The sequence below is a fragment of the Ixodes scapularis genome, unplaced genomic scaffold, assembly GCF_016920785.2.
Source record: "Ixodes scapularis isolate PalLabHiFi unplaced genomic scaffold, ASM1692078v2 PGA_scaffold1__304_contigs__length_218370807, whole genome shotgun sequence".
In the NCBI taxonomy this organism is placed as follows: Eukaryota; Metazoa; Arthropoda; class Arachnida; order Ixodida; family Ixodidae; genus Ixodes; species Ixodes scapularis.
In genome coordinates this window covers 45,525,348-45,540,364 of record NW_024609846.1, presented here as the reverse complement: position 1 = coordinate 45,540,364, position 15,017 = coordinate 45,525,348, and the positions used below count along the sequence as shown (strand labels likewise).

Sequence of the window (15,017 nt, the reverse complement as noted above, 5' to 3'; positions counted from 1 at the left end):
CATAAAATTCCAGTTAGGAAAAACAATGAGTGAGTCTTTCCTCTTGTCCCATTAACAAATGATAGTTTTCCTAAAGTGAAATTTATGCCAAAAAGTGGAACGAACGAAAATGCATTCAAAGTGTTCCAACCCTACCTTTTCTTTAGTATTGGTGGACCGAAAATAATTTATAATTAAAATAAGAGCACCGACTTGACATAACAGAAAAAACAACTTCATTAGACGTTTCGCCTCCCATGCGGGAGGCATCATCAGTAGTTACACAGCCAATGCAGGGTTCAACCTAAACTCAACGCTATTTATCACGAAAGCGTTGAGTTTAGGTTGAACCCTGCATTTGCTGTGTAACTACTGATGATGCCTCCCGCATGGGAGGCGAAACGTCTAATGAAGTTGTTTTTTCTGTTATGTCAAGTCGGTGCTCTTATTTTAATGATGACGTCTCCTGGCTTTTGGAGTATTTTTGCGAAAATAATTTATAAAAAATGAACTATGCAGTGTAAACTAATGAAACCTGCAAATACTCTCTACATGTTGGTGGATGCAAATATGGCATTTTTCAATATCAACCTTTTTTTGCAGAAATCGTTTTTTCTGGGTAGTGTCCCCCCTTAAAGCACTTGGCTCACAATCTCAAGGTGGTGAGTTCAAATGCTGCCGGGGACTGAGGTCTTTTATATGGATCCCTGTGGGCGTAGCGCTTTTTGGTGTAGGTTCTTTGTTACCGCCAAACGTTACAGATCCGTGAAAATCTGCTGATAAAACACATTCTGTGTTAAAGGGGTACTCCACCGATTTTTTGAGCTACCTCAACTAACTATATTTTCTGACTCCCCGGCCTTTAGCCTTTCCTGTATGCTATTTAGCATCGCGAAATTCATAATAGGTATTGTGAAATCGGCAAATGAAAATGGTGCAAAAACCAATATTCAAATATTCGCACACTTTTCAGTGCCGTGACGTCAGTGGCAGGCAGGCTTGCCAGTCGAGCAAGTAGTCTAAAAATAGAATATGCCAATCATTTGTTCCGTGCTGGAGCGCGGATACGGCAGCGAGCTTCCAAAGCACTCATTTGACACCATGAAACTGCTTCAAATCCGTTGGGAACAACTTCTGTAGTCCAAAAAGTTAACCCCTGCCTTCCACTGACGTCACTTTGTTGTTGTTGCCAGTAGAGACTCAGTTTGAAAAACATGGTGAAGACCAAAACTGTAAATTCAAGAACTTCGCGAAAAAACAATATTTTGACCTAATATTTGGGATACTATTTTAGCAATGTTTGTTGGTTAATTTAGCAAAATTGTCAAGCAAATCGGAGACAATGAAAAAACCGGTGGAGTACCCCTTTATCTTTTTTTCCACTAAGCACAAGATTATGTTTTAAGACAACACCCACAAAGTTTTTCACTGCAGAGTCACATATTTGCTGGAGAAAACATAACAGAGTCACACCGAAATCAAAGCAAACGACTTCAATGTCCGACGTCTAGAGACTCTGGGAGTCGCTTGGATTGTTTCGTCGCCTTCTGTTATGCGTTTAAAGTTTCTTTAAATTCGTTTTCAAAGTTTTGGTGTACATAAAAATTAAGCTTTTACGATTGTCTTTTACTAATGAATAGGTGTCATAGCTCGATTATTACTTTTCGGATATGCCAAGTCCTGTGTAATGTAATCACACTGTCGAGGAAACTGCAACAATTTGAATTGTTTTGGGCATCGTATTTGCAGGGCATTGTTGGAGGAGGCGGCAAGCCACAGCAGCAGCCGCAGCAGCAGATCCAGTGGCAGACATTTCAACAGCAACCGCAGAGGAAGACCCCTGATGGAACTCCCATACCGCAGCAGCAAGTACAGTGGCGCACCCTGCAGGCAGGCGATGATCTCAAGCCAGCGCCGAAACAAGTGCTCACGCCATCTCACCTTGCATCCGCTGGACCACAGCAGGTGGTTCGTGCCGAAAGCATTCCTCCTCAACAACAACAACAGACGCAGCAGCAGGGTGTTGTCTGGCAACAGCAACAGCAAGTTCAACAAGTTCAGCAACAGGTGCAACAGCAGCAGGTTCAGCAGCAACAAGTTCAGCAACAGCAACAACAGCTGCACAAGGTTCAGCAAATTCAGCAACAACAGGGAGATGGCGGCACACCAAACGTCTCACAGCAGCCGCAGACCCCTCAGCAGATTCCGCAGCAGGTGCAGTGGCAGCAGATGCGGCATGCCGAGCTTCAGCGTCGTCAGCAGCAACTCTTTCAGCAGCATCAGCAGCACTTGTTGCAGCAGCAGCAACAGCAGCAACTGCAACAGCAGCAAGTGCAGCAACAACAGCAAAGTCAGCAGCCACAGCAAGGTCAGCAGCAGCAGCAGCAGCAACAGGTTCCATACATCATTCAGCGGCCACCGCCGCCCCAGTATCCAGGTGAAGCAAAGTTACAATTTTGTTTTTGTTTTTTTTGTTTTTTTTTTATTATTTTTATTATTGTGAAATTTCGATCATGCATTTCTAGTGTATGCAATGTACCATATTTGACATCAATCTAGTGCGGGCCTGGCAAGCTCTCCATAGAAACAATGTATTAAAAGTTGGATTACAAAATGCATGATTACATGCATCTCGCGTCGTATGACGACCTGGGTGCGTTACATTAACGGGGACCAAGCTGACGAATCATAAAAACGATGCTGGCGGATGCATTCTCTTCCTTGCACGGGAGTCTGTTTACTTTTCGTAGAGTCTCCCTTTCCAAACTGCGTGTGTCAACATATGCGAAAATGTCACGTTTTGATTGCCTTCGACGGTTTGCATTTGCCCACAATGGCATTGTTCAAGTGCCATCGAGGGGACACGCAAACCGTTGAAGGCCATCACTTCTAGAGGTTGCGATCTTTGAAAGGAAATCACTGATCACTTTTCTGAAAATGAGGTAAGGTGAAAATAAAGTTTTACAAGCTCCTTTACTGCACCACCCCTCAGATTTTGGTTTTATTTATCTTAGGGCTTAGCCTCTTTAGAGTCCAGCATATCATTAGCCTAGGATGAATTATAAAAGTTCCTTGTGTTTTTGTCATGTAGGGCCGAGCACCGTAATCGTAACCATTGTTGGCAGCAGATGCGTCAACGTTTTCACGCAGTCTCATAAAAGGCGTACGATCGGGGTTCCACTGTACCACCTATTTCACAATGTAGTCCCCTCTAGTGGGCATGTATTATTTGTCAGATCACCGCTGCCTCAATAGCAACTTTCCTGGTTCATTTTGAGTTCAGAGAATCGAAGCTTGCTGTTGAAGTTCTCGATTTATCACCATTTCTTTTCAATTATGCATTCCTTTATGTCGATATTTCCTTCGTGATCCACGATACTTTGTTTCCATAACGTCACATCGTCGAGGATCCCAGCCCTCAAGTGCAATCCGCGTTAAAAAGAAAAGGGAGCAGGAGGTGCCTAACCCAAGCACGTGTGTTTCCATCTCGTCTGCTGGAGGCCTAGGGATGGCGGCAGTGCGTGAGCCCGGCACTCCGGCACCCGGCGCCGCCCGTCCACCCCCGACCCCGCCCGGGATGGTGCAATTTCAACAGCAGCAGGTGAGAACCAATCTTCCTCTTCCTCTTGTGGGGTCGGGCGCTTGCACTAAGGTTGGCAGGTGGTGGGAATCGAGGGGCAGGGGGGCCACCACGTCCGTCTATAGCAGTGGATGAATTCTACCAAGTAGCATATGCGAGTGCCGCCAAGGTGATGCACGACAACAGTTGCTCGAGCCAAAAACGTGACAGAGCGTCGCCGCAAACGTGGTACGTCGTGGGTGGCGCGTCGCCGGCAGCCACTGCGGGCCGATGGGGGCGTGCATATTCGCATTTGGGATGCGCCACGAGCCGAAAACGACGATGGGTTATCAGCATCCAATAGAAGCCTTTGCAGCATTATCGAAAGTTGGCGTTTTTTGAGTAAGCCGGGATGTGCGGCACTCTGTGCACGCGCTCGTTGCCTTCTGTCATGTTTTGGTTGTCTGTGCATGCTCGAAGCTCACGAGAAGCAAATGTATTATTGAAGGCAGGTAGCTTATTCTGGAGGAAGGTCAAATGAAAGACCTTGGTGCCTTTGTAATCCTGTTGGCGACTATGGTCATGTTGGCTCACCCGATTCCCATTTTGTTAGTCTAGGTGACTCGAAGGCAGACTAACATCTCGCTGTACTATAAACTCTCTCGCATAAAGGACAGATGGGGCACCTCACCGGCAATAGGTGCATCCTTGTTGCCTAACATTTTAGAACTTCCGCGACACCAACCGTCCATTCCTGATAGTCTTGGTGCACCTTGTTTTGAGCTTCTCTGACGGCGCACGTCAGCTGCTTTGCAATGGATCTACATCTCTTGCAAAGATGGATGGTTATGTGGCAGATGCAGCCGCGACACACGGATAAGTTCCATGCTGATACAGAAAATGCTCTGCGAATCATGTTCGTCGACCTCCCTGAAGCCACGCTTATATGGTGACCTTAATGTTGTGCACACTTTGGACAAAGGGTTTGAAAGAGGCTGTACTACCAACTGAATAGTCTGTCCTTTAGTTCATAAACTGCAAATGGAGCGGGACAGTTTGGACTTCCAAGGTCTGATTATGAGTTGCTGGCAAGTTGGAAACTGAGCGCTCCGATCAAAGTTTAACCTCAGCTTAGGTTTTTGAATTTTGATAGTGCTTTACCCGCAGGTGCATGACAAAACCCTCTGTAACATTGAAGTTAAACAAAAGTTGGTAAGCTGACGGCGGAGAAGCACCCGAGAAACTGGAAAAAATTGCCTGCATTTTGAAATTTATGATGGTTGTAGTAGTAGTGGGTATAGTCACAGCTTGTATCACTGGATAATTAATAAAGTTTTGAAGTTTCTAAGCCTCTGCTCCTCCTCCTGGCATCAGCAATTCATCGGCTGGCATCAAGATGGAGCCGCTGCAGGAAACTTCTAAATATGAATCCATTATGCACCTCCAGGTGTTCCAGATGTCTCACCATTTGCGCTTTCTAAATATCTGAGCATCACATCGATAGAGTGAGCAGAGCTGACGGTGGGCAGTCTGCATCTGCAACTGCAAATAAGTGATACTTGGAGCACAGTGAAATGAGGGAGCATGTCTCACTTTTACGGTTGAATTTCTGCTGTCAGTATTCTCACCCCAGCACGACCAGCTCAGCTGGTGCCAGTACGACCGCAATGTTCCAACAAGCTCCTTTTACAGCCACATCAGATTCTATTGAATTCAGAACCCTTGAGGCCATTTTCTGGCCTTAGCTCTTTTATCATCATGAAAAGCCTCAATCTCTCGTACGATTGAGTGATGGAAAAACCTCCGAACAGTCCGAGTTTGCAATCTCTGCTTTGCGAGAAGTGTAAACCTGATTTGCACCGTGTGGCAACATAAGGGTCGTGCACACTGGATGATTTGGACAGAAGGGGATTCACACGGCCAGGACATGCCAATTCATTTTGGCTTCATTGTTCGTTCAGAGCAACATACGATTGTAGGAGGTGCGGTGTGCTAGCACCGCTTGGGGCCTTGCCAATGCACTCTGTTTGGACTCTATCGGTTGTCAGAGTGTTCATGTACAAACAGATCGGGCAGGTTTGTCAATGGCCCAGTGGCCCTTTTTTAGAAACCCTAAAAGGTTGAGCACTACTCGAACACTCCACAGACTCCAAAATCGAACTTTGGTCCTAGCCAAGACGACGCTGGTCCTTCTTCTCGCCACACATCACTCGATTTTCTCCGTCAAGCACTTTCTTCCAACCCACTGGGTGCCAAGAGGGCACATTCTACGAGTCGCGAGAGCGGTCGGGGGGTCTAGCGTCTGCTCCCCGGTGCTCCGCTCTCAGGTGGCGTTTGGCGGCGGCCCGCAGGCGCCCCTAGTGCCCCCGTCAGCCAGCGCGGCCGCAGCGGCCGCCGCGGCTGCGGCGGCGGCCGGCTTGCAGCCCGGCAACCCGGCTCAGGTGACGCCCAAGACCAAGACGGCCCTGGCCAATCTGCTCAATACGAGGCTCCAGGGGGGAGGGGCCAGGGGGCCAGGAGAGCTTGGCATGCCCGAGGTCCTGGGCACGGCCGTGCGTCTGCCCGCGCCCGTCGGGGAGGACCAGCACGTCCTCGTTAGGGTGAGGGAAGACCGTGCACGTCTGCACGATTGCATGCCCCGACGCCGTCTACTTCAGCCTGCAGACAAAATGGTGTGCACGTCGACTCCGCGCAAGGTCGGTCGCGGTCGTGTCGTACAGTTGTTGATGACGAAGGTTTTGCTGCCGCCGGTTCGAGGCTTTCCGCATGTGAGTCTCGTTCCTTTATGACTAGACCGCATCACATTTTAACCTGGAGGTGCCAATAACCCTCCGACAGACACCGATTGCCTGGCACTCCCAACCTGGCTTCTGCGAAGAGCATCCATCTTTTTGACACGCACTTTACCAGATTGTTATTGCTATCATGGCAAACAGTTGCAACACATTGTGGTGAATGCCCCCATGTTTTCACATTATCCCTGCTTGGAATGTTTTATTTTGCAATATAAGTATTTCACAGTATTTGTTGGTCTCTTAGTGCTACATTCTCCTATAAATGCTGATTCAGTGTTTGTACTGTGCATGCAGCCAAGGTCCACTTTTTTTTAAAAAATAAATAAGCATCAAAAACATCTGTAGATACACATTTTCCACAAGTAGCATCAGGAAATGGACTAATGAAAGTACAGCACATTCATTTTTATTAACCCCAATGCCTGCTATGACTGTGCTGCTTGTTTTCTGCATTGCTTTTTTTTTGTGTGTGATTTTTGTTGCATGGATTTTTTGCAGTTTCTTTTTGTGAGACGGGAACAAAATCAGAAATGATGTGGAGAGGGGTGATATTCCACATGTGCAGGCTGTTATCCTCTATTGATCAACACTCGTGCACTCTTGATGCGATATCAAAACTAACACACTTGCACTTTGACTTGGAAAACAAATCTGACAGGGATCTAGCTTTTAATCACATTAAAGCAACTATAAGATACTTACTAAATGTTGAAATAAATTTGGAAATAACTTAGAAGTTCTGCTGTATAAGAGGGTTGAATAGCCAGGCCTTCATTCATTTCTATTTTTGTCTCTGAGCTCATTTTTTCTGCTTGAAAGGTATGCTAAATCCCTGCTGATCAGTGTAAAGGCCAAGTAATTGCATTGGCATTCTACGCTGTGGCATGATATCAAAGGTTGCATGATACTGCCATGTCATATTGCATGATACAAGAGGTGTTACTAATAATTAAGGTGTTTGAGTGCAACCAACTACATTAGGACTTCTTGCATTTGACTACTGCTACTGATACACATTGCACAAACCTTAGTTGCCATGGCAATCATCTTGCTGAAAAAGGTCGTAAGCGGATGTACCGCAGATGGTTTTACGTAAATGCAAATGTCTGGACCAGTCTTAAAAATCATCTTCGTTTGCCCACTGGAGACAGAGCTTAGTTCCTTGCTGTGCAAAACTTCAATTATAGGCTTCTATTTTTTTAAAAACGGTTTACTGTTATTTATTTTTGACATGGTTCAAGTACTGGTACTTGCAGCCATTAATTAAAGAGGCTAAGTAAAGACTCGTACATCGTAGCTTGACCTTTGGGTGATCAGGTAGTCCACAGGGCGCACAGAGGTGAGAACAGTGCAACATTTAATGGAGGCCGAACTGTTCCCAACTTGATGGTGGCAGTGTTTGCCGACACCGACGATGCAAACATCAAAAGCATGCAGTTTAAAGTTGTCCTCAAGGGACCTTTTTTTTTTCTCGTGGTCAGGAACCAGCCATGATGAACCCTGCGTACCGCTCCATACGGGGACCACTGTCGGGTCCCCAGCATGTGGCCAATGACGGCCGCAGCTTTGGCACAGAGGTTCCAGTCAGCCCCAACACCCACGTCGAGATTCACTTCTACGGTCATGACCCCAGGACTCAGGGTGAGGTTCTCTTGTTCTCGCTTCCTCTCCGTCCAGTGCAGAGTTGCTGTTGGACATTATGTCAACTCTTTCCATACTGTTTGAAAAAGTGGCAGTAATTTTTGAGGGACTCACAAGTCATTTTTACAGCAAAGCTGTTAAGGGCTAGTTTCCCCAGGATCGTGTCTGTCCTCATATGACCTGATGACGCAGAACTCTGGACAGCTACCACCATCTATAAGCAACGGTGGCAACCAGACAACCGGCTTGCCAGTTGTGTGGTTGCTGCCGTCGCTTATAGATAGCAGCGACCTTTCCAGCCTTTCCACTCTAGTTTTCACCAGAGTGGAAAGGCTGAATTTCTTTAGACATCATCCTAGAAGTCGTCCTTGAGGTCATCCGAGAAATTGTTCTCAAGGTCGCCCTAAAGGTCATCCTTGAGGTCGTCCTAGACGTCGTCCTGGAAGCTGTCCTTGAGGTCGTCCTAAACGTCCTCGAGGTCATCCTAGAAGTCGTCCTTGAGGTTGTCCTAGACGTCGTCCCTGAGGTCCTCCTAGGCGTCGTCCTCAAGGTCATCCTAGAAGTCGTCCTTGAGGTCGTCCTAGACGTCGTCCTAGACAACGTCCTCTAGGCGGTGTCTTTGAGGTCGTCCCACCATAGTACAGCTTTGCTGGTCTTCCTTCTTCACCAGAGTGGAGAGGCTGAAAGTTTTCTTTTGCATAAAACCTTGGTTTGTCATAGCACTGCTCTAACTTCTCCTCTGCTGGTGTTTTGAGGACTGTGGCACATTTAAAATATGTGCCTCGGCTCAGGACAACCTAGAAAGCTAGAATGACACTATCCGACGTGCACCTGCCGATATTCGTGCCTTGGAGATGGAACGTCGCTGCAAGAGCTCAGATAAAAAGATCAAACGTCTTTCACAGTCCTCACTGCCGCACACCAGCTCGAAGCACATGGAGCGAAAGCCTGCTCCGCAGAACCCAGGGATCTTGGGTTCAATCCACACCCACGCTTGTTTCGATCTGGATGAGCACTGTACCGGCGTGCGGTCATGTTTCACTACTTTGTGAAGCACGTTGAAGACCCCAGGCTAGCAGTCATACTACAGTGACTAAATTTCTCATCTTCAGCATAAACCGGTGTCACCGCATCTCAAAGACAGACCTGACCTTACGCTGTATAAACACAAACGTCAAATTTGGTTTTATTTACATTAACTGTTGTCACCAAAAAACAAGCAGCAGAAACGGTTAAACTAAGTGGGCATTCCTCATTGCTAGTAGGACGCCATGTTTGGCAAGTGCGACCATCGAGCAGAATTTGGTTTCTTTTAGCTCACCAGCTTGGAAGAAAGCAAAAAAGGAAATTGTGACCGGAACTGTTGTTCTTCGGCTATCTGCGAGAAGGTGCAACGTGTTCCCGTGCCAAGTTCGAATTTTGGGGGCATGTGGAAACCTTTGGTTGTGGATGATTGATGACCCCTGTGCATGGTATGGAGAGAGTTAAGCTGCAGTTAGCCCAAACGTGTAGTCACCGGCTTTTCCCGTGGTTGTTATTCAGCTGAAATGATTCCAACAGAAAACTACCTATGTACTGAAGGACGTAAAAAAAATGGTCCAAATGACGCACGCTGCACGTCTTTTATTCAAATGCCAAGTACCAATTTTGAACTTTTTTTTCTTGCTCTTTTGTCAAACCTTTATTAAAGCTGTCGGTGTGCGTGAATGTGGGAATGGGCAATACAAAGTTACAAAGTTTGCTTCTCGTTTTTTTGCAAGTAGATATCACATGTGCTATTTTTATGCGCCACCATGCTGTACACAATCCAGATTAGCTCACACTTATAAACAATAAATGTGTACCATTGGGGAGGGTGCTTACCCTTTTGTTTATATAATCATTTTCTTAAGTACTATTGGACTGAAGAAATCAACTGAACCGCTAATGTATTTTGTCTCCTAGTTCCACTGGAAATGTGCCTGGTGGGCTGCATTTTCTGCATCCTCGACTATGGCCGGCTCTTTGATGCACCCACAATTGCTGTGTGGAAGAAAGTGAGTCTTTTCTTGGCTACCGCTGAAATTTTGTTGCTGTCAAGCCTTCACCAGCACACCCCTCATTTATAAATGGAAAGCTGGCTTTAACCGTTTTTAGTTTTTGAGAATTCCTGACCCCCAACTGCTTAATTGTAGTCTCCAAAATCAAATTTTTTGCCTTCAAAATCATATTTGCAGCCACAAACAGAATAGTCGACTCGAGTTAATTGACCTCGGTTAATCCGACATATCATTCCATTCAGCCCTGTTGAAAGGTCCTGGCGAAAGCCCATACATTTCTATAGAAAAATAAAACTCAATATTTCGATCTTGAAATAAAAAAAAAAAGTGATTAATTCAACCTAGAGAGAACCAGCGGTTGTCAAATTACAGGCACAATTGGCCGTGCGTGACACGCAAAAACAGGCCTTTTTTTTCTGAATTACGCGGCGGGAAAGTTAAGGTCGCAATCGGCCGCACTTGTCGGCGAAAAAGCCTGTTTTCAAATTTTGAAGTGCGCACCGAATTGTGAAGAGAAAGAAAAAGAGAGCACCTGTTGAGACGCAGGATGCAGCCGGATCTTAACAGAAAACAGCCATTGCAACACTGCTGCGGAGCAGCGGAGTCGCAATGGTTGCCGGCAGCACTGGCACACACAACCATTACAACACCGCTGCTCCTCAGCGGTGTTGCAGTGGCAACGTGTTGCAATGGCGCTAATCACTGCTGCCACCGCCAAACATGCAAAGGACAAATACGGCCGCTTCCACCGACGTGTAGCGGTGTGCGGCAGCTCATTATAAAAATGTTAGCCCACCTGATCTAAAGCGCTGGATATCTAGAATTTCGCACGCATCTTTTAATTTGTCTTTTGGCTAATTCAACCCAATTTCGCATGTACCGTCAAGGTTGAATTAGTGGAAGTCGATTGTAAGAGAATTTAAGAAGAAATTCAGTGCTGCCGTTTGTTGGCAGAGCCGCAAACTAAGCCATGAGCCTGGTTCGCAAATTTAGCTAAGCCTGGTTCGTCGAAAAAGGTTGACTGCATGAACTGGGGAAAGCAGGCAAGCCATATTCATCCTGAACGGTTTGGGGATGACTCCATGTTGACGAGCTAGGCTCGTACAAAACAGTTAAGGGGTTAAAAGTAACTTTCCAACTAAAGTTCTGGGTCTAGCAGCCCAAGTAGTGTAGCAAGCTTACAGTATGGTAAGTTTGGCCATGGTGAGCGTGTTACTAGGGGCTTCATTTTCTTGCGTAACCCAAGCTTCCCCCAGCATTTGCTCCTCTTGAATCTTTTGTAAGAGTTGGGATAAACTTGACTTTTCCCGCAGAAGGGGGAATGGCTACCTGTCAAGCCTATTTTTGTAAATATATTTATAGAAATCCATGTTATACAATTTTAAGCCTGGTTTTGAAAGCAGCAGCTAATTAGAAACAGCCAATTAGAAACATTTTGTATGCAAAATATTATGTACGCTCCTCTAAGAGAAATTATTGAAGCCTTTTTATTAAATCTTTTGTTGACAACTGCATTAGCATGCCATTGATTTTATCAAATGACAAGGAAATTTTGTTTCTTGTTGGAATTTTCGAGGAATTAATGTTTTGCTTTTTTTTTTCTAGAGGGTGTAAATGTGTTAGGATTATGTGGCAGGGTAGGCAGGTGGACTGCTTGAAGTATTGAAAGTTGGCACCCATCCGTGTCGTCCCTGTTTTTTTTTTTTGCATTTTTGAATACCATTGAAATCCTGTAAGTCGTTCAAAAATCTCTGTTTTGTAAGTTTTTTTTTTTTTTTAATAGTAAAAATTATTTTTTGGATGAACTTGGACTCATGACGTAGGAGATGAGTAAACATTGGATTTCTTCTCGAAAGGGTTTAAAAACTAAGACCCTATTGTTTTCCCCCAAAATTTTACAAAATATAAAACCCAAAGGTAAAGAAACCTACTAAGTATGTGGGATCCAAAACGATCTAGTCACCACTTACCGTAGAATACCACGCATCCGCCCATTCAACATTAAGCGCCCATTACCAAATTCGTAAGATCTGAGAAAATATGCGCAGCACATTTATATGTAAAATTGATGACTGGAGAAGCACCCATCCCCCTTTTTTCTTTGTGATTATCTCCAAAGTTTAAGTGGGCACTTGCCCGGTATTTTACGGTAGTCAATGGATGAAGTGGGATGCCTGTTCTCTTCTTTCTCGCTCAGTATAAAATTACTTAATAGTTCAACCATGGCATCTTCACTATATTGTAGAGGCAGCCCCACACACTAAAAGCTAAAATATTACTACTTGACAGCAGAGTTTTAGAGCTGAGTGTGGCTTTGTTTGGATGCCCTGCTTGAGAATTTGAATATTCTCAGGTTTGCAATGTGACAGTTGATCTTTTCTTTTTTTGCTTTTAAGGTGATTCTGCAACGTGGGGGTGAAGTGGAAGAGGCATACAGTTCCCGCTGCACTCATGTTATCTGCGTGACACAGCGCGACTCCGTGGTGCAGCAGGTAGGGCCTGTGTGTATGTTACTACATGCCAGATGTGTAATCAGCGTTCCAACTTTAGGAGGGCCCCTGACATCCAAAACAAAATATATGTATGATGGAACACCTCTATAAAAGGATAATAGATGTATAAATATTGTTAAGAAAGGTGAAAAGTACAGTAATCTCTCGTTATAACAAAGTCAATGGGACGGCAAATCAATTTGATACGAGTGGTAACTCGATAAAAACGATAGAGCCAACAAAAACAGTGCCAGCAGCCTTGAAGGTGGACGGGAACACTGCAGAGCACTCCGACCATATATTTAATCAAACAAACCTTGGTTATGAACATCTCGCAGCAGCTTTACTGAGTTTGCCGTTACAGTCGCCGATCGTTTTTTCGGACTCCGATAATTCGGACTTGTTCACTATTTCGGACCTAAAGGTGGAACTGTGACTTACCCCATAGAAATAGTGCATATTCACGACCAATGTTTCAGACAGCTTGAAACCGAAAGTTCGATTATTCGGACAAAATCATCGCAAGCGATCAGCAAAAAACACCATCGAGAAGCGGCCATTTTGAATTCTATGTTGGCTGCAAATGGATTGGCTTGGTTTGGCAGCGCTACTTGAGTACTCCTGAGTCCTACCGCTAGGTGACGCTATGCTAGCCCTTTTTTTCCAGTTAGCTGCACGTCATCATCATCATTATTATCATTTTGCTTTGTTTTTCCGTTCCTTTGCGTCGCCCGTCGCCATTTTGCGCTCGCGGATTTGCGCCTCTTATCTCATTCGGACAACGCTGGCTTGGACGTCATGGCCCCATCTGTTGTTCTGCCGCCGCGATGTGTCGTTCAGAAGCACAGAAAGTACTCGACCATAACGCTAGAAAAGAAGGCAGCGATTCTCAAGCTGACAGAAAGTTGCCGAACGGAAACGGAGACATAACCCAAAACAAGGCACTACCGTATTTACTCGATTCTAAGCAGCCCCTTTTTTTCACACCCGCGATGTTTAAAGAGGGGGGGGGGGGGGCAAGTGCTTAGATTCGGAACATGCCCCGAAAATATGAAATTTGCACAAGAAATATAGATTTGTTATAATCAAAATGAAAGAATAAATGTTCTAAAGGAAATAAATAAAGACTGGAGAGTAGCCCGCTTGCCATCAGTTTGCACCACGGTCGACTAGTTGCTCTCGCGACTAGTCTTTTGAGGATGATGTAGGGCGCAAGTTTCCAACCATCGGCTGTGATGCACAGCATTACGGTCACCCTTTGCTTCTCATAGCCAGTCGTACGCACTTACTTCTTGGGCGCCTACTTGGTTCCGGTGCACGTCCTTGGCATGTCGATGTACACAGGGGTCTCATCGGCATTGCCGATCTGCCCGAGTCTGTAGCGAGATTCGCGACGCAGCTTCATCACATAACGTTGGGAGTTGACAAGCTTGTCCTCGAAGTCCAGCGGCAGCTTCTGGCAGATAGTGGTGCGGCGTCTCAAAGAGAAACCGTTCCTCATCGTCATCCGCTCCACCCAGCCTCAGCGTGCACGGAACGCCGCACTCCGAACTGTTCAGCAGCGCCATGATTTCCGTTGTCTTCCGCGTAAGAAATAACCGTTCTCTTGAAATTCATTGTGTATGAAGTTCTCTTTGCACTCATGATGGACGACTTCCACAAACCACGTGCACACGGTGAACGGAATACGATTGCGAGGCCAACGCGGACGAATAGGCTTAACAGACTAAACAACTGACTGCAACAAACGCAAGGCAGCGCCTCCTCTATGACCAAACAGACAAAACATCTTCGATAGAGGGTACGGCAACGCATACTCTTTCGCAACTTGTACGGATGCGAAAGTGGAAGATGGCGGTATGTGCTGCATCTATTAACTGACATTGAAACCAAGCGCCAGCGGCCGTTCGCGACTCCAGCGCTTGGCGATACCGCCGTCTCTGATCTCAAATTTCTCGTTGGGAGGGGGGTGCTTGCATTTGCATGCAAACTTTTTTTCAGGTGTTTATGTTTGAAAGTGGGAGGGGGGGAGGGGGGGGGGGGGGGGGCTTAGAATTGCAAAAATATGGTATTTACGGCTTTTTTCAGCCCACTTGAAAGTTATAAAGGCAAGTTTTTTAATCTGCTGATTTTTCGGACTGCTCTATTATTCGGACGTTTTTTCGGTCCCTTTGAAGTCCAAATAATCGGTCGGCGACTGTAATTTCATTTGGACACCAGTTCTCGAACCGCTCCAGGCATCGCGAGAACACTGTCACCACCGCTGCATTCCACTTCGTTTCGGAGCAGCCGTAGGATTTTTCGCATCTCCGCAGTCGTCAGCGTTTCCCGAGGTGCCTCTCTGGTGTTGCTTCGTGCTTACCACGACCGCCCGCGAGGTCTACGATCGCAGCATCCGTGGCAGGAGGAACGACGGGAACGTCCGCATTGACAAGCGCGAACGAATCAAAGTTATCCTCGGGGGCTTTCTCAACATGTTTCCACACAATCCTGTAAAGATGGTTGCAGCAGC

At 45.9% G+C, this 15,017-nt stretch overlaps 1 protein-coding gene across 1 annotated transcript in view; it reads left to right on the top strand.

Annotated features, from left to right (window-relative positions):
• Positions 1–1,730: 1,730 nt before the first annotated feature.
• Positions 1,731–15,017, top strand: part of LOC8033997 (PAX-interacting protein 1) — a 37,386-nt gene continuing 24,099 nt past the window's right edge. Inside the window, exons 1-6 of the mRNA XM_042290707.1 lie at positions 1,731–2,416; positions 3,480–3,580; positions 5,866–6,138; positions 7,815–7,974; positions 9,919–10,010; positions 12,410–12,505. Coding sequence (XP_042146641.1) covers positions 2,209–2,416; positions 3,480–3,580; positions 5,866–6,138; positions 7,815–7,974; positions 9,919–10,010; positions 12,410–12,505 — 930 coding nt within the window. The 5' untranslated portion in view covers positions 1,731–2,208. The remainder of the gene's footprint in view (positions 2,417–3,479; positions 3,581–5,865; positions 6,139–7,814; positions 7,975–9,918; positions 10,011–12,409; positions 12,506–15,017) is intronic.